At 39.3% G+C, this 25,093-nt stretch overlaps 1 protein-coding gene across 1 annotated transcript in view; it reads right to left on the reverse strand.

The window, feature by feature from the left end:
- Positions 1–25,093, reverse strand: part of LCP2 (lymphocyte cytosolic protein 2) — a 73,441-nt gene that overhangs the window by 36,893 nt on the left and 11,455 nt on the right. Inside the window, exons 4-6 of the mRNA XM_043981453.1 lie at positions 6,816–6,881; positions 3,612–3,643; positions 553–590 (exon numbers count right to left, since the gene is read on the reverse strand). Of these exons, the coding sequence (XP_043837388.1) occupies positions 553–590; positions 3,612–3,643; positions 6,816–6,881 (136 nt within the window). The remainder of the gene's footprint in view (positions 1–552; positions 591–3,611; positions 3,644–6,815; positions 6,882–25,093) is intronic.

A 25,093-nucleotide genomic window follows, 5' to 3' on the forward strand; every position in this document is an offset into this window, starting at 1 on the left:
TGTTCATTGATTAATACATACAGTACTTTAAAAACATCAAGTCCGCTATATGTGTCAGCTATTTCTATTTTTTATGATCATTTTCTGGACTGCTAGGTAGCACAGTGGATAGAGCTTCAGGCTTGGAGTCAGGAAGAATCATCTTCCTGAGTTCAAATCTGGCCTCAGACACTTACTAGCTGCGTGACCCTGACCAAGTTATTTAAACCTGTTTCTCTTAGTTTCCTCATCTATAAAATAAGCTGTAAAAGTAAATGGCAAATCACTCCAGTATCTCTGCCAAGAAAACACCAAATGGGGTTATGAAGAGTCAGTCGTGACTGAAAAATAACTGAACAATATTATGATTTTTTAGGTTTATCTTGGGTGTTGGGAAACAGTGCTGACAGCATAAGTTCATCTGAGTTAGTATTTTTGGCCCTTTTTGGAGTTGTTCCTCTCCCAACAAGAAAGCACATTGCTTGAAAAATTTCTAGAGACTAAAAAAGCAAACAAGAAAGCAACATTTTAAAGTACCTATTTCACACAAGGCACTGGGCATGTAATACTCACAAAAGATGACCAGCCACCATCATCTTCTTCTTGCATATCTGGAAGAGCAGTGAATAGAAATCATTGGCATCAAATAAACATAGCAAGGAAAGTCACTCTTCCCATCCTACTCTTACCCTATTCCCAACTCCTCCAATTTTGCCTCATGCTCCCTAGACACAGTAGGAAATTTTTCATAAGTATCTCTAGGGTATCTCATTGGGTTATTCAGATTATATCCTTGCTCCTAGGCTCAATATAAAAGCAATGGTAATGTCCTAGGGAGAGAAAATTTATGGAAATTTGGGATCTCAAAGGCTTTGGGAGTGGAAGGGTGATAAGAACTTTTAAAACATAGTGGGAAAAAACACTAGATTTGGAACCAAAAGATTTAACTCTGAATCCTAATTCTGGAGAGTGTGTAAGACCTTGGGCAAATCAATTCTCTAAGCCTCAGTTTCCTTTTTTGTTAAATGAGAGGGTTCGAAGATTATCATTTAGGTCCTTTCCAATGTAGTTTGGATAATTTAGGAGAAAATTGAAATAGATAATCTATTGATTACCTCCAATTTATTTTGTTTAGTTCTTGTTTGTACATAATTCATTGCATGTTTTCTCTACCATTACACTGTGAGCTTCTTGAGAATAAGGACTGTATTTTACCATTCTTTGAATCCCCAGCACTTATCACTGGCTGGCACATAGTACAATGACTGACTGAATAATTGTAATTAGTTTAGGGACTATTTTCAAAAGAGTGCAAGTGTCACTTTTTAAGCTTTGGAATATAAATTACATTGTATATATCTTGATTTTTTCATAAAATTATCATTTTCAGTATATGTAAAAATGTTAAGGGAGTGAAGGAAAAAACTGGAAAATATTTTGGGAAAGTGCTTTCTCCCTATTTATTCCTATTTGGGAAGAAAAATGGAAAATAATGCTTTTCCTCAAAATATTTTTCTCTAACTTCATATTTTTAATATTGTGATGTTGAAAAAGTTCAAGAGACATAGTGTCTGGGTAATTAATCATTTTACTAATATTTCTAGTTTTTCATTAATAACAACATCAGTGACATCTTGAATATCAAAGATCAATCATGGTGATCAGCTCAGTTTATGTGTACTTTGGAAGACTGGGTGTTCCTGAGGATGGCAATCAACTCTAATTGGTTAACAATTAATGGAAAAATGATTATTATGATGAGATGTGGGCTTATTCTAATGAGGGTCTTGGGGGTATGTGACTAGGATCACCCAAGTCTAAGCCAAAGAGACTTATCAATATACATATCAAAGAGGGAATCCACTTCTACCTCAGACCTGTCTGACCAAAGGCAATGAGTAGAAATTCACCAATTCTCTAAGCCTGGTTGGGTGAGTTTTCCCCAACATTATCTACAATGGTTGATTTCTGGATAAAGAAGTGGAAAACCTTTAATCCTAATTCAATAATTGGTTATTCATATAAGAAATAAATGATCATTTCTCTCAGTATATGGAAAATGTCTAATTCTTCAAATCTGTCTTTAAATTCTCTTTTATGAAACCTTTTTCAGCAGTCCTTCCCTCTTTTTTGGGGGGTGGGGTGGGGCAATGAAGGTTAAGTGACTTGCCCAGGGTCACACAGCTAGTAAGTGTCAAGTGTCTGAGGCCAGATTTGAACTCAGGTCCTCCTGAATCCAGGGCCAGTACCACCTAGCTGACCCCTCTTACATCTTTCTTACTCCAAAATTCCAATGCTTCCTTTCCTCACAGACTATAGCACTTTCAACCTATATGCATCCTAGTTGGTTTTTTTTGTTTTGTTTTGTTTTTTTGCATCCTAGTATTTTACTACTTGCTGTATTATCTTTTATTTTCGTTCACTTGATTGAAGATTGCTTTAGGGCATGGATCACATTTTTTATTTCTCTATATTTCCCACTATGCTTACTCAAATATTCACTAAATCTCTTATTGATGGACACTAACTAGTAGAGCTGCTGAGAGAGACCACTATAGACAAAAACAGCCTATTTTAGTAATATATTGGAAACTGGTTAAACCTAGAAGTGCCTAAATCAAGGACTGATGGTCAAATACAAGTAACTACTGCTAAGGATGGAGGAGCGGGGTAGTAGACAGGCCCTCAGAAAGAATAATAGAAGCTTCACTGAGAGATAATAGGGATTATTTTGTTTCTTCCAAATGAAGAAACAGAACCAGAGGTTTATCCAAGGTCACACAGCTAGCTATTTATAGCTATAAAATAGTAACTAAAATCCAGGTCTCTTAACTCCTCACTCAAGATTCTTTCTATAATACTGCACAATAATGCTTAAGTTAAAAGGGTAGCAGGGGTATTTGGGTCCTGAAACTAGATGGAACAAAGGCATAATTCAACATATTCCAGGATTACTTCAAGGCTTTTCTCCCTGAAATTTTAGATATTATTTCTTAATATTTTTGTTTCATTTCTTCTTTATCATCATCATCACCACCACCACCACCACCATCATCATTTTAGAGCTAAAAGGAATCCCATTGTTTTTAGGATGGGGACATTGAAGCCCAGAAAATTAAGTGATCCTTTTAGTGAACTGGGAGAATGGCATTCCAGCCTGACCTAAACCTACTCAATTTCTAGGGGGTAACTGAAGCCCCATTAGAAGTTAAATGAAAATTTAACTCAGAGTCCTCATAGCATAAGCCAAGTAGGAGAAAAATTCAGAGTAATTCTCTGAAAGGAAATGGGATAACAGAAAGAAGACAATGAATTCTGGCCTCTCAGTAGCTACATTGTTTCCCACTTTGTCTCTTATGGGAAACTGTTGCTGCAGGAAAAAAACCCCAACAACAACAAAATAAACAAACAAAAGACCACTGGAGCTGGGATCTAGAAGGGTGAGAGGCTAAATCTTGGATGGCAAACATTTTTTTCTCAAGCTTTGCCCAAATCTTTGCCTAGGGAAGTGATTTGATAACTAGACCACTAAGACTATTTAAATGATACCCATATAAACAACTTGAAACCACAATAACTAAAATATTAATTGCCAGTTAAATCAAACTGTTACCCAAATCACAAAATATTACCTCTCTCATCAGGAAATCTTTGTGGATGAGGCCTGAAATGACAAATGACATGGATATTAGCATTTATTTTATGAAGAGAAAATCACTATCTGTCTTGAATCCAACTAAGAAGGAATAAAGGACCTTCTAAAAGTTTAGGATATGTCTTCTGGCCACCATTTTAAAAAATGCCAGTATGATGGTAAGGTAAGCCACAGATTGAGGCAGTCATAGAAAACCCATAAATAGCAAGGTAAGAAAGGCATTCCTTACTTAATTTAATTTATTTGAATTGCTAAATGTTTAAACTGAAAATAATTTTACTAAAAATATTTTACAAAATATAGAATTACCCCAAACCAGGGAAGGATTAGTGAGAAAAAGAGATACATAAATCATTATCACTAATCAACACTAATGTGAAAGTATAAAGAGATGGAGACAAAGTGGCAAAAAAGGTGAAAAAAGACTATAGAAACTGACAAAAAATTTTCATTAACTATATTTACATGAGGAATGCAAGGATGAAATAATATTTCCTCAATATGATAACAAAATATCTACCTAAAACCAAGAGTTAACTTTATTTATTATGGAGAAATACTGGAACCTTTCCTGTAAAGATCAAGCATAAAGCAAAGGTGTCAATTAACATAATTATTCTTTGATACCACATTAGAAATACTACCTATAGGAATAAATGAAATAAAGAAATTAAGAGAATAATCATTGACAAAGAGGAGCATAAATATCTCTATTTATACACTATATATGTTTTATTTAGAAAACCCAGGATCAACTATAACTGCAAAACATTAACCAATGCCTTTAGCACAGTAGTAGTGTATAAACTAAATCTCTTAAAGTATCTATATTCTTACATACTACATTTTAAATAAATTTGAGTAATATGTAGAAAAAGAAATAATATTTGAAATAACAACAAAATATATGAAATTTGTGATAATTAACCTACCAAGATACACACAAGACATGCAAATCCAATTGTACTATTTTTTTAAATGAAAATTAAAGTATTTGGAGAGGTATTCAATGTATTTGGGCAGACAATCTTATAGTAAAGATGATAATACTACCCAAACTAATCTACAGACTTAATGCTATGTTATTAAAATACCAATGATATACATTTTTTTTTTTTAGTGAGGCAATTGGGGTTAAGTGACTTGCCCAGGGTCACACAGCTAGTAAGTGTCAAGTGTCTGAGGCCGGATTTGAATTCAGGTACTCCTGACTCCAGGGCCGGTGCTCTATCCACTGCGCCACCTAGCTGCCCCAATGATATACTTTTAAGAATTAAACAAAACAATAATATGAATCATGGGGAAGAACAAATATTCAAGAAAATCAAAGGAAATAATAGGGGCAAGTAATGGTAGGACAGATGGGATGATGGTATTTCTGCCTTTTACATTATTTTATAAAGCAATAATTGTCCAAACAATCAAATAGTGGATAAAAATAATAGAAATCTAGTGGCTAGATTAGCTATGGAAGATTTACCTACAAATATTAACAACAGCCTAGAATTCAATAAAATGAGAACACAAATTAATGGGGAATGAAATTATTTAAGAAAAACTAAATAGGGAGTTTAATTAAAATTGTATTTTGATCAGCATCTAATATAATACAGCATAATAAATTCCAAATGGATAAACTATTTAAAGATTTTTAAAATCATGCCATAAATTAGAGGATGTCATATAATAACTTTCATTATTGAAAATAGAGGAATAATTCTTAACAAAGTTTTGAAATAAAGGATAAAAGACAGAAAACAATTTCAGTGATCTGAAAGGAAAATAAAAGCAGTAGAGACAGGATAGGAAAAAATACATAAAATTTATCAGGGAGGATATTTGTGTTAAACTTCTCTGACACAATTCTGATATCCAAAACCAATGGTGAATTAATACAGATGTATAAGATTAAGAGCCCTTCCTCAATTACTATCTTCAAGGATAAGAATGTGAACAGGAAATTTTTGGAAAAAAAATAGAAACTATCATCTTGGTTTCACGAGTCAGCTAAAAAAACAGAACAGAAACCATCATCAGTATAAAAAAAAAAACAAAGCAAAAAACAGTTTAAAAAGTTTTACTATTATTCATTAGTCAGCTAAAAACTAAAAAAAAATTCAGAAATTATCATAGTATCATTGGTCATCTCAAAAAGTGTTCAAAGTGGGAATAATGACAAAAATGCAAATTAAAAGTCCTAGGTATGCTTAATAGCCATTAAGTTCAAAGATGGGACAACAAGGATGTTTACAATGTTGGTGAGAGTTTTAGAAAACAGTAATTAACTGTTGGTAATGCTGGGGCTTAGTCTGTTTTTGAAAACAATATAGAATTGTATAATAAAATTTATGAAATTATTCATGTCCTGTGAGTCATTGATTCTACAACTGGATTCATACCTGAATGAGTTTATTGACAAGAAGAATAGAGCTCTCTGGGTAAAAAAATATTCAAAGCAGCACTATGACCATAATGGCAAATAGTTAATATGTGCCCAACAATTGGAAAGTAACTGAATAAACTGTGACATATTAGCATAAACAAATATTTTATTCTATAAGAAAAAAACAAATATGAAGTATTAGAGGAAACATAGAAAGACATAGGGAGTGATAGAGAATAGTAGATCCCCCCCAAAATCCAACAATTTAGAGATCAACTACAATCATATAAATGGAGACATTAGGCAACAGCCAAACAGAAGTGAAATAACAATGGACAAAACTGGTAATACTGCCTTAAAGTCAAAGCCCTCAGGCTTCCTTTCCTTTAACAAAGTGAATTACAATAGTATGTGTTTATATGGGGGATAGCTAGGTGGCATGGTGGATAGAGTGTTGGGCCTGAAGTCAGACTCAATTTCCTGAGTTCAAATCCATCCTCAGACACTTAATCCTGTTTGCCTCAGTTTCCTCATCCATAAAAAGAGCTGGAAATGGAAATGGCAAATCACTTCAGTATTTTTGCCAAAAAAACCCAAATGGGGTCACAGAGAGTTGGACACGACTGAAACAATGCCATGGTTTAATATGCAATCGGTTATGATTACTGTTTTATGTTATTTTGTTGAACAGTTTTGGAGGAGTGTTTCTTTATTATTTGTATGTGTATGTCTACATTTATCTTGTTAAGGATAATTATCAATTAAAGAAATTTTAAAAATCATTATTACACAACTCACTTCCTTGCAAATAAGCTTCTTCTTTCTTCATTCTTATTGATTTCTTGACTTAACTTGCTTAAAATTCTGTAAAACAAGAAAATACATAAAAACATCAAAACTATGAACCTAAGGTCTATAGGCCACCCCATTGCTTAGAATGTGTAACTAGCTTCATGATACTTTTTAGACAATACAAAGCAAAAGTTACCAAGTAGCTTGAGGTCAGACTTTACCTGGCATTCAAAACACTCACAATCCTATTGCATCTGTCCAACCTTAGACAATGAGAGCACTAAAAGGGACAGGAGAGGTCATATAATCCAACATTTTCATTTTGTAAGAACTGAGATCCAAGAAAGTAAAATGATTTTCTCCAGATCATGTGGCAAAAGAGTAGCAAAGCCAAGATAGAATCCAGGTTTTCTGGCTGCTGGATGAATGCTTCCCTTCATGCTCACTATCAGGAGCTATCCATTCTTATCAAGACTGTTTCTTCCCTTTGCCCCCAAACATGCCATAATAATTACTACTATAATGGGGATCTAATGGTAACTCCCCATGTGGAGGTGCAAAGGACCCTGATTTCTGCTTCTGGGAGAATCATGATTATGTACCTTGAAGTATGTGTAGACATTTTATAATTAGTTCTGGTCAGTTACCAACATGGTGAAAAGGTGACTCTGGTTCAAGAGGCATTAACAAAGGACTATCAACTTCAACCACTTCCTCTTAACCTCAGTACTGTTAAGGGAACTAAATGACTACTTCACTTATCACCATGAGTGGTGAAGGGTGAGGAGAGTGGAGCCTGATGAAGAGTGTGGAACCTATGACCATGTGAGTTTGGAAGGTTGAGAGGGCACCTCAGCATCCTGGCTTTCCAGAGTTTGAGTTAACAGCAAGTAAACCATTGATGTCCCTAAAGTATGAAGGAAGTGGAATGCCCACCCTTCAGTATGTTGGTATTCCAGAGTCCAGATTTGCAGTCTGTGACATATCAATGCCTTGAAGATCAAAGAGCAACCTTTGGGACCTCATCCCAGTGGTAGATGGGACAAGGACTCATTCAGCATCAGTGCCACCTTTGATTGTGAACTGGGTGGGACTTCCACTATGCAGGAACTAAGCTAAATGAAGGTTACTCTTCCTAGAGATCAAGGTGCTATAGAAGAGAGTATGCCCTTAAAGGTATTAGGGAAAATATTTATATTTTGCTTTTGTTATATCTTCTCAGTACATATCCCTTTGCAAAAGCTGATTGATTTTAAGTAGCTAAATGGAACTGAGTATATTAGTCATTAATTCCTAACACTGGGAGAACACAGCTGATTGGGACTCAAGCCAATAACAGTAGAGACATCTCAAACATTCAGGGTTACCCACCCTGGAACTCTTGGAGGAAGATGTATCAGTCCAGCTCTTCGAAAGGGAGCCAGCATATACAAGAGGAGCTACTTCTATATTTTGTTCATGTTATCACCCAAGCTAGAATAATCACTCTACTTTCTGCCTAGTCAAATCTTATCCCTCTTTTTTATAACAATCACCACTAGCACCCAACAACTCCCATTAATATAATGCTTAAGTCTACCATGGAGAAATGATATAGAGATGGGGGACTTAAGTTATTTGTACATGAATGAAAGAACATATGAATCAAAACTGCTTACTATTTGCCCTGCACTGTACTAAGAGCCACAGATACAGATACAAGCAAGGGTGGAGGAATAGAATGAACCTTAGTACTGTAAGTTTTGGGGTAACTTCTCCTCAAACAAAGTGACTTCTGGCTATGGGAATGGTACTGGATTTCCCTTCTTACTGGCAAAAACAGGATGAACAAGAATTATTCAATTTTAAAAGAAGCCTCCACCATTTTAGAGATTACCTTCTAACACAGGGAATTTTGATAAGATTAACCATAGAGAAAAGCATTTTCCCACAGGATCAAACCTGACCTTCAGTGACTCCAGTCACCCCAAGGTTTTCGCATTTCCCTCCATTTTTTCTGCCACAGATTGATGCTTATTTGGCTGCGTACTCCAAGTAAGCCAAAATATCCATAGAAACCCAGTCTCTACTTGGAGAAGTTCATGCTGCTACTACCTCCGACATGGTGCTAATAAATTTTCTTTATTTATAAGATGAGCTTGGCTGTTACTTTATTTGACCTCTAGTCACCCAGACCTGCTGATGGGGAAGATTCTCTCTGAATTCTCAAGAAACCCAGGCTAAGAAATCCCCCCATATGATAGCCCCTACTTTTATCTAATAGAGGAAGACAGCATTTAAAAAGGAGCTAGGGGTGTGTGTGTGTGTGTGTGTGTGTGTGTGTGTGTGTGTGTGTGTGTTTTAGTTACACATGTATCAGCATGATTTGGGAATGGCTGGAAAATGGTGAAGTGGTCTGGACTAGATAAGGTAAAATCTTACTCGTCAGAGTCCTGAGTCTCAGGGACATAGTCCAAGTTCTACTCCTAGAGCTCTCATTGTGCCAAAACCAAAACAGTTAATGAATTCTTGTTTTGCCTCAATGACAATGTAATATTTCAAAAAATTGAGGAAGTGACAAGGGGAACTATTATTCTGACCTGATTCTGATTAACAAGAAGGAAGTAGCTACTGATATAAAAAAGATAGGAAAAGGGGTTTGGAGGAGGATTCTATGTTAATTCTACATTAGAATTAATAATTCAGAAAGGAAGACAATGTGAGGGATACCTAGGTTTGGGGAGAGAAAACTTCACAGAAAAAGGCTAGGTGGTCCTTTAGGCCCTTAGCCTAAAACCCCATAGACAACATAGACAAGAAAGAAGCATGGGAAAACCCTCAAAAATGGAATTTTGAAAACACAAATGCAAATAGTCTCAGTGAAGAAGAAAACAGGGAGTTGTTGAAAGGGACCAAAGTGGATGCACTGAGAGCTCATATTCAATTTGGAGGGAGGTATCTAGTGACTTGACCCAGTCACCTTTCCTGTTTAATGTTTTAATTAATAACAAGTGAACGTATAGATGACATTTTTATCAAATTTTCAGTTGGCACTAAGTTAAGAAAGCTAACAAAATGGGTCATAAAATCAGGATCCAAAAAGATATCAGCTGGATAAAACGATGGAGATACATATAAAGTCTTACTTGAGTTTTTTTTTTTAAATCTGCATAAATACAAGATAGGGTGGTGTCTCTCACAGTCTGAAAAAAGGATCTGTTGGTTTTAAGCAGACTGTAAGTCAATGTGAGTCAACAAACAATATGTTGGACAATCAAATTTTTTTTTTTAAAAAAAAGAGGAAACTGTGGTCTTGGGCTACAGAATAAGTGAAACAACATTACTATAGAAACCTGCCCTGGTCTGACCACGCCTGACCTGACTATTGCATTCAATTCTGGGAGCCCAATTTCAAGAATAACCCATTAGCAGACTGCAGAGCCTGTAGAAGTGGGTGGGTTGGGCTGGAAAGGGACATTTCAATTATGGCATACAGCATTCTGTTGAAGGATCCTGGGATGCTTGACCTGGAGAAGGGAAGACTGGGGGAAGGGAATGTTTGATAGTTACTTATCTTTAAGTATTTTAATGGCTGTATATGTAAGATAGATAAGACTTGTTCTAATTGGCCCCAGAAGGCAGAACTAGGAGCAATGAATGAAGGCTGTCATGAGGAATACTTCAGTTACATGAAGTAAAAATTCCTAAAAACAGAACAGTCTCATGTGGAATGACCTGTCCTGGCAGATAGTGAAATTCCACTGAAAATCTTCAAGAAGAGGTTGGATGATCCCTTGTCAGGAATGTTATACTGTCTATTCCTATTTAGGTATAGGTTGGACTAGATGAAGTCTTAGGTCCCTTCTAATTAAGAATCATATTACTATAACAACTCATTCACATAATACCTTATCAATCCTATTAGGTGGTACGAGAATGTTTGTCCATCTATTTGTTTGTTCATTCATTCATTGATTTGTCTATCTATTTATTTCATTTTGCATGTTAGGAAATTGAAGCCCAGGGAGGATGACTAGCCCAGAGTCACACAGTTAATAAGTGATGGAGTTAAGACTTCAAACCAGGTCTTCTTACTTCAAGCCAAATGCTTGACTTACTATCCCTCCTTGTTTCTCTAGAGATCTCTATATTTCTACTGGGTTTATAGTCCAGAGGGGAATCCCTAATGTAATCCTTTCACCAAGAGGAAGGAGAGGGTATAGTAGAGAAAAGCAGCCAGAATTCCTGGCAGCCCGTGTCATGAAAGGAATTCTGAAAACCCCAGTGTTTCTCTTCATCTTGCCTACTTCTGATTGTGAGTGTTGTATTCAGAAGTTACTGGCACCTGCTCATCATCAATTGGTGCATTTCTAAAATGCTTCAACCTTCCAACTTCACAAAACCTCAAGACTTTTCCCTCTTTGGTGTAGTTTACATCCAGATACCATTTCATGCACTTTAAGATCTAACTAGATGGGTAGCTGGAGGGGCGTGGGGCAGCAGTGGATAGAACACTGTGCTTGGAATCAGGAAGACATCTTCATTAGTTCAAATCTGACCTCAGACATTATCTGCGTGACCCTGGACAAGTCGTTTAACATGGTTTGCCTCAGTTCCTCATCTGTATAAATGAGCTGGAGAAGGAAATGACACATCACTCCAGTATCTCTGATAAGAAAATGCCAAAATGGGGTCATAAAAAGTCAGATACTACTCAACAACAACAAACTCTAACCTGACAGGTCTTCTTGCTGTCTCTCAAACACAGCAAACTTCCCCCTCTCTGGGCCTATGTATTGACTATCTCTCATTCTCTCCTCACACCCATTGCTTAGAATCCCTTTTTTTCCCTTTGTGGAAGCTTATTAAAGATCTTGTTTATTTCAACTAAAAATATTAATAAATAAATATTTCTCTAGTCTAAAGTCTATTTCAGACCTTTCCTCTTTCTCTTAGACCTGATTAACCCCTTTCTCTTAGGAATTGTGGAAAATATCAAGAATGAAAGCTATGGTCTTGGAAAAATGGATTAAAGATGATAACAACACTTAGAAGAAGAAATGCCTCTTTGTGGTTAAAATCATCACCTTCCCAAACCCCTGAAGGTAGTAACATTATGTTGGTAAATGTTTTACAACTGACTCTCCAGAAAGAAGTAAAAAAAGTAACATTACATTTTAAAGTTTAATCTGTATTAAATGTATAAAATGTGCTGGAGAAGGAAATGGCAGACAACTCCAATATCTTTGTCAGGAAAACATCCAGTTGGATCGTGAAGAATTGGACATGACTGAAAAACAACTAAATAACATTTCTTTTGATGGGATGTAAAACTTTTGAGGGCAGGCAAAATCATTAATTAAGCCCTTACTATGTGCTATATACTATGCTGGGCTGAAGACTGTCCTTGCTTTCATGGAATTTGTATTCAAATGGTAGGGGCTCTTTCATTTTTCTTAGCACATTATGTGTTCTTGTTGTTTAGTCATGCCTATCTCTGCATGATTCTGTGAACCATATCACTGCAATACTGTCCATTGGGGTTTCTTGGCAAAGATACTGGAGTAGTTTGCCATTTCTTCTCCAGTGGATTAAGGAAAACAGAGGCTAAATGACTTGCCTAGGGTCACAGAGCTGGTCTCTGAGGCTGGATTGAACTTCCTGACTTGAGGCCCAGAGCTCTATCTACTACTGTGCTACCCAGCTACCCTTAGCACAATATGTAGTAGGTAGTTAATAAATGCTAGTTGATTGATTCTGACATCTCTTGAATCTATGGGTTACTTAGAGCTCTATGAGGATAATGTAAATGTACTATAAACAAATGTATAGGATTATCTGCCATCGTCAGAACTAACCCTTAAAAAATGGTAACCAGGGGCAGCTAGGTGGTGTAGTGGATAGAGCACCGGCCCTGGAATCAGGAGTACCTGAGTTCAAATCTGGCCTCAGACACTTAACACTTACTAGCTGTGTGACCCTGGGCAAGTCACTTAACCCCAATTGCCCCACTAAAAAAAAACAACAAAACAAAACAAAAACAAAAAATGGTAACCAGAAATGGCATCTCTTGAGATCATCTCCATTGGAGGCCACTCCTCCCACTGCCACAGCCTCAAAGAGACAAGAGGAGAGATGAGTGTACCCTTTGCTTGACTTTTGTCCTTCCCAGACTATGATATCTTTCTCATCACTCTCAATGAAATGTCATCTTCTAAGGTCTGTGCAATACCATGTTCTCCTAATCCTTAGGCTTAACTGTCTTCATTCCCTTAGCATTGGCTTGTGGACTTTCTTACTATATTCCCGTGTACTTCAATGTTCATTTTGACAAACTCTCACATAACCTTGTGGCAAGACTCTTAAATTAACCAGTTTTTTCTCCATTCCACTTTAGTCTTACACCCAACATGGCTGCCAACCTGGAGTGTCTAATTTATTGCACCAACCCAAATCAAAATGCTGCTTCTTCTTGGAAAAACTGCATGCTCTTACATTATAATTTTTTCTTTATATTCATGTATGCATATGTGTGTACATATATATGTGAATGCATATGTGTGTATATATGTCTATCTATCTATATAGATCTATGTGTGTATATGTCTATCTATATAGACATTTATATGTGATGTGTTATGATGTGATGTGATGTGATGTGATATGATGTGTGTGTACGCCAGGGCTCTTGTAACAACTGAAGGAAGGAAGTACTAAACCACACAGCCACACCAGTGTTGCAACAAGGGGCTAACAACAGGATTAGAATTAAGCTAGACAATTGCATTTGCAGAAAGATGTGCCTACCTAGGTTCTCCATCCACTCAGGAATACCCGAGGCATTTGGGAGAATGCTTGCCAAGCTGAGGTATAGTCAGGAGATTTTTTTTTTCTCTAGTCTTTTCTGAGGCTGGCTAGGTGAAGCCTTTTCCTGAGAACTAGCAGCAGCCTGTCTGATGTCCCCCTCCCCTTGCCTTTAAGGGCAGTAAACCGCTGGTGGTGACTCATTTTACCTCCTCCCACATACACTCTAGACCCCAGGACCAGGAAAGGAGGTTGCTTTTGGGGTGAGGGGACAGGTGAGAGACTGGAAGGCAATAGCTCTCTTTCTCATTGAGTCAAAGAGATCGGGTGAGCAGGTTTCTTTGTTCATCTGGATTAGGAGCAGGAAGAGAAGCAACTCCGGCCAAGGTCTGTCTAGGCCCTGTCTAGTTCCCAGGAAGCTGTGTCGGTCACTTTAATAAAAAGACCAGATGCTTTGTGTGTTGATCCCAGTTCTCTTACGAACACAGGGAACCCTGAACAAATCTCATGCCATGGTTTCCTCAGCTTTAAATGGAGATCACAAAACCTACCCTGTGTAGGCCATCACTAAGGTTCAAATAATATAAGACACATGAAACTACTTAAAAAAAAAGCAATAGAGACGCCAAAACAATGTAAGCTATTATGGCCACTTTAATCATATCACCACAAAGAGCAACATTTTTCTAAGGCTTCTGTGTAGGAGTGGTGAAAAAAATGTTAGCGAGATTTCCCCCCCGCTATGTTTTCTGGGAAAACAATTTGCTTTTGCCTATATAAGGTCAGGAGTTGTGTCACTTGGGATAAGTTTTAATAATTACTGCTAAAATGGCTCAAATTTATAGAGAACTTAGAGGTTTGTAAAGTATTTTACATGTTACCTCATTCCATTCTCACAACATCCTGTGAAGTAGGCGTTATTATCTCCATTTTACAGATCAGGAAACTGAGGGTGAGAGAGGTTAGATGATTTGCTCAGAGTTAGGCAGCTAGTAAATGTCTGAGAGAAGCCAAGTCCAGCATCATTCACTGAACCACCTTCATTCACCTTTTTTCCTGTGTGCCTTGTCTTTTCCTGGACAGAAGGCTGGAAGTAGAGTCAGGAAGACTTGGGCTTGTATATCATCAGAAAGGTCTCATAACCTCACAGCCTTTTTTCATCTGTAAAATGGCAATATTGATAACTATGGAACTTAGTTCACAAGGTTGTTGTGGGGCTCAAGTGAGATAATGTAATGTAAAGAGCAGGCTTGGGCAGGTGGTTGACTCAGTGGAAAGAGGACCAGGTCTGAAGCCAGGAAGACAACTTCCTGAGTTCAAATCTGACCTCCAACACTAACCAGCCATATGAACTTGAGCAAATCACTTAATCCTGTTTTCCTCAGTTTCTGCATCTGTAAAAAATGAGCTGGAGAAGGAAAATGACAAACCATTCCAGTATCTTTGCCAAGAGAACCCAAATCAGGTCACAAAGTGTCAGAAACAACTGAACAAAAGAACAGGCAATGAGATGGCAAAATGGATGGAATGGTGGACTTGAAGTCAGAAGACCGATTAAAAAAAGAAGAAGACCTGAGTTCAAATCCTCCCTTTGAGATTTACTACAAGAGGGCCCTGGGCAAGTCTCTTAACTTCAATTCCACATCTATAAAATGGGCATAATAATAACACCTACTTATAATACAGTTGTGAGGATTAAAAAGACAATATGTGGAAAGTAGGACATAAATGTCAGTTGTTGTTTTTGTTATAGAACTTTTTCAAATCTCAAGGTTACAAATGTCAGTCTATTATTATTCCAGAGACATTCCCTCCCAGCAGGCTCTCTACCCATGAAATAACTTGCCCGCAGTCACACACAGGCAGCACTGAGCCCAGCCAGCATCTTATCCTAGCTCTTTTAACTCCAAATCCTTCTCCCTTATGTCTTTATTCTTAACTTGATCACATCTAATCCATTTACAGCTTTCCCATCCTTTTTTTTCACGCTATTTAGAAAAATTTCCCATCTTCAATGGTCCCTCCATACAGATGAGGAAATTAACTCAGTTATTCTGAAGGCACCCTCTGTGTTTTCCAGATGGATGCTGGTCATTTAATCAACAGCTGACAAACAACCAGTCCTTGTGAGCCAGCTCAGTCCATGCCCTGCCTTAAACTTGATTTTTGAAATAGTGAAGGTGTTTCTAGAACCCCTCTGCAGATCCTCAGTTCTATCAAGTCCAAACATGTCCTCTACAGTGCTTTTACTTATTCTTCAGGCCGCAGTAATTCAATGTAACAACAACAACAATTTGGTTCAAAAGTACACAGGAAAATTCTCCCCAAGTCCAGTCTCTATCTGACGATAGTCCAGAAAGGCTCTCAGTAAACGCAGGCCTTTCCACCTCTCTCATGCTCCCTTGTAATCCCCACCATTTTGCCTTGTGTCAGTTTCAGAATTTAGAACGTTTTCTTTCCCCTATTCTACCATCCTTCAAGACCCTCTGAGGCCCTACCTCTCCCAAGAAGCCCATAACATATGTCTGCACAGCATGCTCTGGTTCCCTATCTTGTTTCCCATTAGCTTCCTATATTCGTTGTATCCCTGAGTAGAGTACAAGCTTCTTGAGGCCAAGTGAAAATGACTTATACTTTTATTGCACTGCCAGACCTGTTGTAGATTCTCTCTACATGCTTATTGTTACCGTTGTTCAATCATTTCATGTCTGACTTCCTGACCCCATTTGAGGTTTTCTTGACAAAGACACCAGAGTAGCTTACCATTTCCTTCACCAGCTCATTTGACAGATGAGGAAACCAAGGCAAACGGAGTGAAGTGACTTGCCCAGGGTCACACAGCAAGTAAGTATCTGAAGCTGGATTTCAACTCAAGGATTTTTCTGACTCCAGGAACTGCCTTGTGTAACTTTACAGAGAGAAAAACTTTGCCCCTGAACTACAGTAGAAAGGAACACTGAGGTTGATGAGGGACCGAAGGCACTGGAGAAAAGGGAGGCCCAGAGGCTGTCTGTCTGTGTTGACTTTGTTGCATGAAAAGAAGAAAATGGTTCTTTTCTTTTTCTGGGGTGTTCTTGGTAATGTTCACAGAAAAAAAAGGAGGGAGCAGGAAGCAGAAGGGAGAAAGACTGAAAAGGACACTGGGAGTCAAGAGAGCATTAGTCTTGGCTCCTTTAACCCACTGGCAACTTTATGCAAGTTACTTTTCTTCTCTGGTCACCACATTCTGCACTGTAAATGAGAAGGATAAACTGAATTAGGGCCAAAACTAGCAGAAGAGGTGAATGGGCCTTTGGCCCAGGGCAATGCCATGGGGGAAGCATGGGGCAGGGGCCTGATATCTCTCAGTGACCACTGCCCCTATGTCTTGCCTTGTGGCCCTGTGGAGGCAAATGATTCAACTGTCCCTGGTCTACTACCCTCAGAGATCTAACAACATGACATTCCTCCCCAGAGCCTGTCTTACTCCTTAAGTCCCTCAGGACTAAGGGTCAGTCTCTTTCCTGGATGGGCCACCCAGTTTCTTGTAATTATCACATCTATAGTAAGCGCTATAGCTCCTGTACTCCCTCCCCTTCTCCCCCTACACTCATGCATACACCTCATACACATTTAATTGAGTTTGCCTCAGGCACAATCACCTCTAATTATGCCGCTAGATTAAATGATTTTAAAACCTTTTCCAGTGCTAATATTTTATGAATCTGAACTCCTAATCTGCCCCAGGCATTTCATAAATGTCTTCCAGTAGTCAGAGGTAGAATCATGCTGTAATTGGGTTTTACTGCACAAGCCCATCACCCAAGACAGAGGCACCTCTGTCAGAGAGAGCAGGGTCCTGCTTCTGGGAGAAGACACACTGGGCTCTCCTGCCACATTTTCTCTGGCTGTGTAACTGGAGCAGGTTGCAGCCTGATCTCACTCTGAGTATGGAGGAAAGGCTGCCTTTCTCCTCTCCCTTTTAGACCCTGTGGCCCCAAGAATCAGGTTTGTGGTTTTGCTTTGTTTCATTTGTCTTTAGGTACAGGCAACAGAATCTGCAGACCTGTGGGATTCTAGGCCAGGTCATCCCAGATGAACAGGGAAACCCTAGGAAGCCAGGGTGCCAAGACAGGAGGCCAGCAGACTGTTGGGTTGGAGGACAAGGGGTAGACTATGCTCCCCCAGGGATGGGCAGGGTAGGGTATATTTTTTCTTACTATACATTTGAAACAATGCACCTTGTAAAAGCTCATCTGACTGTTAAGTGGTTAAATGGAACTGGGTGCTTTTGTTGTTGTTCAGTCATTTTTCTGTCCTGTCAACCTCTTGTGACCTCATTTGGTTTGTTTTTTTTTTTTTGGCCAAAGGCACTACTGTGGTTTGCCATTCCTTTTCTAGCTCATCATAGAGATGAGGAAACTGTAGGCAAACAGGGTCAAGTGTACTTGTCCAGGGTCACATGACTAGTAAGTTTCTGAGGCCAAATTTGAGTTCAAGAAAATGAGTCTTCCTGACTCCAGGCCTGGCACTCTATCCACTGTACCACCTAGTCTGTACTAACTGGGGTGCTTGGACCCAGTGGGATAAAATTGTTGGGGGCTTGAGCCAAAGACAGAGAGATAGCCATCTCTGATTCCCCCTTCGGGGTTATGGAGAGACCTGGGAGAGAGGTAAAAAGTACCATTCTTGACCTTCAGATAGAAAGGGCCAGTGTGGTCACTTTTATAATGGAATCATAAATTGAGAGGAGAAATGGACCTTAGAGGACATCTTGTCCAAATCCCTCATTTTACATAATGAAGAAACTGAGGCCCAGGCAAATGAAGTGTCTTCCCTCAATTCACATGGATAATAATGATCAAAGATGGGATTTGGAGTCAATCTTCTCGAGTCCCGGGCCAATTCAACGCTGTACAGCATTGCTGGATGTATCATCATGATTCTCTCCCCAACACTGCACTGAGAAGCAGTTATACTAGACAGTGTGCTAGGAGTTATGGGAGATACAAAAACGAAACAAAACAAACACCAGAGCACTGTCCCTACCTTCACAGAGCTTCAGATCTCTATAGACATTAAGACAGAATCTTAGAAAACTCTGTGAGCTTTGACTCCTCCCTCACGAGTTTATCCAACCAGTGTCAAGCTCTGCAATTTCTTCCTCAGTTCGCCCCATCTCTTAACTCTTCCGGTATGAAATCTCGTCCAAGCCCCCTCTCTCCGTGTTTAGATGTTTAGATGTGCCTCTAGACTGGCCCTGCTCTGGTCACACTAATGAAGGATTTCCATAGCAAAGTTCTATCAAGCCATTTCTCTATCCAAAACCTTGCTATGATTCCTCATCACTTACTGAATATATTATCCACTCCTGACTCTAGAATTCAAGGTCTTCCCCAGTTAGGAATCCTCAAAATTCCTTCTGGTCCTATGTGATGTTTTGTTTTGTTTTAGTTCTGTGAGTCTGCTCACCTTTATCTCCTACTACTTCCTTTAATTCACTCTACCTTCTAGTCAAACTGGAATACTTGTTTCCCTGTTCTCATCTTCTCCCCAACTTCTCCCCACTCTGGGCATTTGCACTGACTGTTCCCCATTCCTGGAGTGCTCTCATTTTCTCCTCATCTCCACCTCCTGGCTTCTCTGATTTCCTTCAAGTTCTAACTAAAATCACACCTTCTACAGGAAGCCTTTCTAGATTCCCCTTCATTCTAGTGCCTTCTCTCTGTTGCTTATTTCCATTTTTTTCCTGTTTATAGCTTGCTAGCACATAGTAGTTTGCATGCTGTCTTCTCTCTTAGAACTCCTTAAAGGCAGGAATTGTCTTTTGCCTTCCTTTATATCTTCAGTCCTTAGCATGGTGCTAGGCATATAGCAGGTGCCTAATAAATGTGTATTAACAGATTGACTGGCTTTGTTCAAATAGATGTCTGTTCCTGGAATAGATTCTTCCTGCCCTGATTTCTGAAAACCTATTCAAGTGTCACTCCACTCCCAAGCAAAAGTCTATCTCTTCAAATTCCTCATAACACTTTGCCTTTGCCTTTCCTTTTTAAATTTAAATTGACCCAGTCAGGGACCTTGGATATCATGTAGCCTACTTGTCATTTAATTTTATTTTGATGGTATAACTTCCATTATATCTTAATTAAAAAAAAATTAACAAGAATTTTTTCTCTCCTTCCCAAGTCTTCCTCCCCCAAAAGAAAAAAAAATCCTTATACTAAATATGTATAATGAAATAAAACAAATTCCTCCACTGACCATATCCATAAATGTATGTCTTTTATTATATTTCATAACCACCACTTCTCTGTCATGAAGTCAATTCCTTCTTTTTATGAATGAGAAGACTGAAGCACAGAGTGGCTAAGTGACTTGCATAAGGTCACATTGGTAGTAATGAGCAGAACCTAGATTTGAAACCAATTCTGATTACAAACCCTGTCCTCTTTTTACTGTACTGTGCTAAAAAGAAAAAAAAAAAGTGGGGGGTTGGGGGAAGTGGAGCAGTTTGGTGGCTCAGTGGATAGAGTGCTGAGCCTAGAATCAGGATAACTTGAGTTCAAATTTAGCCTTAGACACTAGCTGCATGACCCCTAGCAAGTCACTTCATCCTGTTTGCCTCAGTTTCCTCATCTGTAAAATGAGCTGGAGAAGGCAATAGCAACCCCCTCCAGTATCTTTGCCAAGAAAACCCCAAATGGGATTATGCAAAGTTGCACATGACTGAAAAAAATGACTAAAAAATGAGAAGCTAAAAATAAAAATCATCTCATTCCATCATAACCTTAGAAGGTAGAGAAGAAAAGAATTCTTCTCCTGTCATCATATAGACCCTGCTCCTCAATCTTAGCAGCTAGAGATTCAAGAAAGGACCTGAGGGGTCATCTAATTCACCCTTCTCTCCATTTTACAAATGAGAAAACTGATACCCAGAGAGATTAACTGAGTTGCCCACCATAGGAAAAAGTGGTATGTGAACCCAGTTCTTCTGACTTCATATCATGCACTCTTTCATGCTAAGGGAGAAAAACAATGTAAAACATGTGAGATGGAGGGACGGCCACAATATTCCATACTGTGATCCAGGCCCTGGTTGCCTCTCTATAGCTACAACATAGCCTGCACTACTCTCCCTTGTGAACTGTGAGCCACCTTTACTCACTGAGGGAACAGCTCCATTTCCTTTCTTTCTAAGCCCTAATGCTCTATGCTTGTCTTGCATCTCCCTCTATCACTAACCATCTTGCCCCAACTATTTCCTCTCATCTCTCCTCCCCACTCAGCTGGTGACAACACACACACCGGGACCCTCAGAGCCGGAAGTGACCTTAGAGATCATTGAGTCGGGCCCCCTCATTTCACAGAGGCTGCTACCTTCTTCTTCTTCTTCTTCTTCTTCTTCTTCTTCTTCTTCTTTTTTGCAGGGCAGTGAGGGTTAAGTGACTTGCCCAGGGTCACACAGCTAGTGTCAAGTGTCTGAGGTCAGATATGAACTCAGGTCCTTCTGAATCCAGGGCTGGTTCTTTATCCACTGTGCCAACTAGCTGCCCCCTGACTTCTTTTTTAAATAAAACAAGAACACAAAATACTGCACATTTTAAAATCATCTGCCCAGCCTAGATATCCAAACCCTTCCATACTTCTTTCTAGTTGTTATTTTGAAGCCAAAGTGAGGGGCAGCTAGGTGACACAGTGGATGAAGCAGTGGCCTTGGATTCAGGAGGACCTGAGTTAAAATCCAGCCTCAGACACTTGACACTCACTAGCTGTGTGACCCTGGGCAAGTCATTTAACCCTCACTGCCCTGCAAAAAAAAAAGAAAGAAAGAAAGAAAAGAAAAGAAAAAGAAAAAGAAAAAATAGAAGCCAAAGTGATATAGAAACCAAGGGATTTTTAGGCACTAAACAAACTCTTCAGGACTCAGCCTCAGAAGGATGGCTGTCCTCAGCCTCCTCTGGGGTTTGTCTCTTCCCAGTCAGGACAGTGTCTATGAGGCAGACAGGGCCTCCCTACATAGTCTGATTTAAGGGGTATATAGGATGAGTCTTTCCTACCCGCTCCCAAACTCCTCTTCCTGCTAACCTTTAATCAGCCTGAAACCCCAGAACTAGAAATGCATTTCTTTTGATCAATTCAGAGGATCTGGGTTCAAATCTACCTCTGTGTGACCTTGAGCAGGTTACTAAATTTCCCTGGCCTCTAGGGGTGGGGTGAGGGGTGGATGGGAGGGTGTTTACAGGAAGGAAGAATATGAAGGAGTTCTGACAAGAGAAGCAGGAAGAAAGAGAAGATAAATATCACTGCCTTCACAACTTGGGGTACAGCTAGAAGAACTAGGGACAGCCACAGGGAACCTCTTAACCCCCGCCTCCTGGGCCTCATGACACTTCTGCATCAGTGAGCTCAGAGACACCAAGATGGGCTTGGGAAGGGGGAGGAGAGGGAGGCTGCCTCTCGTGACATCCCCTTTCCGTTCTCCCTAGGCTTCCTTCTCTGCACTGAGGAGTGTAGGCCTTGAAGTCTCCTTCAGTGCTAAAAGCTTTGAGTGTGGTGATTCATACCACCTTCTTTTTCATCTTCTAAAATAACTACAGAGGTGTTATCTTCCTGCCTCAGACTTGGCTCTCTTTCTACTTAACTGGGGAGCAATGTCTCCACCTCCCTCACCAGTAAACATGCTCACAGAGTAGCTGGGAGAGATGACGGGGTGCTTTGTCACAAGGGCTCTGAGAAGGGCCCTCAGACCCCAACTAATCCAATCCTTTCAATAATATCATGGGCAAGCGACAGTTATCACCAGTCCTTTTACCATTCTGATTGTTACCTTGTCAATATCTGTCCAAAGATGTGGTACCCAGAATGAAACACAGTGTTCTAGGTATGGCCTAACCAAAATCTAGAGTTCCCCTAAGTTCTTCCTCACCAACTTGTAGAGTTATAGACCCTATGCTGGAGATGTGAGTCCTCTACTTGAGATGTGGATTCCATACCAGAGATGTGGATCCTGAACTAGAAATATGTGTCCTGGTGTTAGAAATTTTGTAGATGTACTAGAATGTACTAGAAATATGAATCTAATACTGCCTAATGGAATGTAAGCCCCTTGAAGTCAGGGATAGTTTAATTTTGCCTTTGTATCTTCAGCACCTAGTGCAGCAACAGGACTGAATAGGCACTTAATGCTTGTTGAATGAATGAAGAAGTGAATGAATTAAATTATTAACCCCTTTAAGGAACTCCAACAACATGACTAAAATGGTGGATAAGACTGTGAGAATGGGGCTCCTGGTTTTTGATTTTTTTATCCTGGACCTCATCGCATTGTTTTTCTTTCCTTCCTTTTTTTTCCTAACACCATCTCTAGAACTCTGAGAATAGGAGTAGCTGCTCTCTGGGCACCCAACCTGCCTATTTGGGCAGAATTTGGGGAATGCTGCTTTCTCCTCCTCCTTCTCCTCCTCCTCCTCCTTCTTCTCCTCCTCCTCCTTCTCCTTCTCCTTCTCCTTCTCCTTCTCCTTCTCCTTCTCCTTCTCCTTCTCCTTCTCCTTCTCCTTCTCCTTCTCCTTCTCCTTCTTCTCCTTCTTCTTCTTCTTCTTCTTCTTCTTCTTCTTCTTCTCCTTCTTCTTCTTCTTCTTCTTCTTCTTCTTCTTCTTCTCCTTCTTCTCCTTCTTCTCCTTCTTCTTCTTCTTCTTCTTCTTCTTCTTCTTCTTCTTCTTCTTTTCCTCCTCCTCCTCCTCCCCTCCCTCCCTCCCTCCCTCCCTTCTTTCCTTTCTTTCTTCCTTCCTTCCTTCCTTCCTTTTCAAAAGGCTGGGACAATTTACTTTTTCATTTTTGATTTCTTAAAATATAGCTCTGAAAAAATGGGCTTTAAAAAACCCTTGGTCTTTTAAATGGAGCTGCTTGCCTATGCCTTTAAACCCATATCACTTTGGCTTTCATTGAATGGCCAATAGTAGCCTCAACCCAAAGCCTCTGTGGCTCATTGCTTAGGTTTTGATGGTTTCTTATAATGACTGTTAATGGCAATTGTTTTCTGTTCTGGTTGGAAACTCTTGAGGGTTTTCTCCTCATAGACTGCTATTTTTTTTATAGCAATGGGGGCATTTTTTTTTTGGTCTCAATACTTACCTAGCCCTTAATCATTTAATGGTGTGGCCTTGGACAAATTGACACCTGGTAAGATTTTTTAAAAAAAATTTTTTTAGTGAGGCAATTGGGGTTAAGTGACTTGCCCAGGGTCACACCGCTAGTAAGTCTTAAGTGTCTGAGGCCAAATTTGAACTCAGATACTCCTGACTCCAGGACCGGTGCTCTATCCACTGCACCACCTAGTTGCCCTTCCTGGTAAGATCTTAAGCCAAGGTCACCCCCATAATCTTGGGCCATTGCCACTAGTCTTGACCTTTGTCTCTCAACTGGACTTTGAGGACTCTGGATGACAAAGTGAGGCTGATGACTTTTCACAACTCTGCTTCACTTAAGTCCAGTTCCCTCCAAAGTCAAGATATCACCCTGTGATGTCATAACTCCTCTTCAAGAATGAAGGATGAATAACACCTTTCAATCCTTATTACATCCTAAGCCCCTTCTCTACACCCCTCCACTTTGGTTGAATTAACCATCTTCTTGGGGCAACTAGGGGGCTCCGTAAATAGAATGCCTGGCCTGGAGTCAAGAAGACTTATCTTGCTAAGTTCAATTTCTGCCTCAGGACTTACTAGCTGTGTGACTAGGCCCTGTTTGCCTCAGTTTCCTCATCTATAAAATGAGCTAGAGAAGGAAATAACAAGCCACTCCAGTATCTTTACCAAGAAAACCCCAAATGGGGTCATAAAGAGTTGTACATGACTGAAAACGACTCAACAACAACAACAACCAAAAAAAAACCCCACATCTCTGCCACTACCCACTCTGCATCCCCAGGCATCACCTTGTGTACTGCATGCTAAGGAATCCTTAGCTTTGCCATGTGTCCTGTAACTGAATGTTAGGACTATAAGGCCTTTCCATCTGCTCTGTAGGTGAGCCTTCTTGAATATGTTGTCTCTTCTACCTAGAACGTGAGCTTCATAAAACTGGAACTATCTTTGCTTTTCCATTTGTTTCTTTGATATTCAGTCCAGTGCTTTGCATATAGTGTGTGATTAATAAATTTTTTTTCATTAATGCATGCACTATAAAGTCCTGGCAAACTGGCTTGTTGTTTCTCCCATTGCTATACCTTTGCATTTGATGTTCCCCAAACCCTCCCTCCTCATCTCTGCCTTTTATCATTAGACTTAGCTCAAATCACACCTTTTGTATGAAACACCTGATCTCCAGGGCCTCTAGTGTTTTTTCCTTCTATTAATTGTGAATGTTTCATATTCCCTACATATGCCCATGTTGCCTTCCCCAAGTTCTTTGTGGATGAAGATTCTTACTTTTTTCTTTGTATCCCCAGCCCCCAGTTCAGTCCCTGGTACAAAGAAGGAATATAATAAATGTTTATTGATGGATTCCTTTCTCAATTCTTG

The sequence above is a fragment of the Dromiciops gliroides genome, chromosome 2 (assembly GCF_019393635.1).
Source record: "Dromiciops gliroides isolate mDroGli1 chromosome 2, mDroGli1.pri, whole genome shotgun sequence".
In the NCBI taxonomy this organism is placed as follows: domain Eukaryota; kingdom Metazoa; phylum Chordata; class Mammalia; order Microbiotheria; family Microbiotheriidae; genus Dromiciops; species Dromiciops gliroides.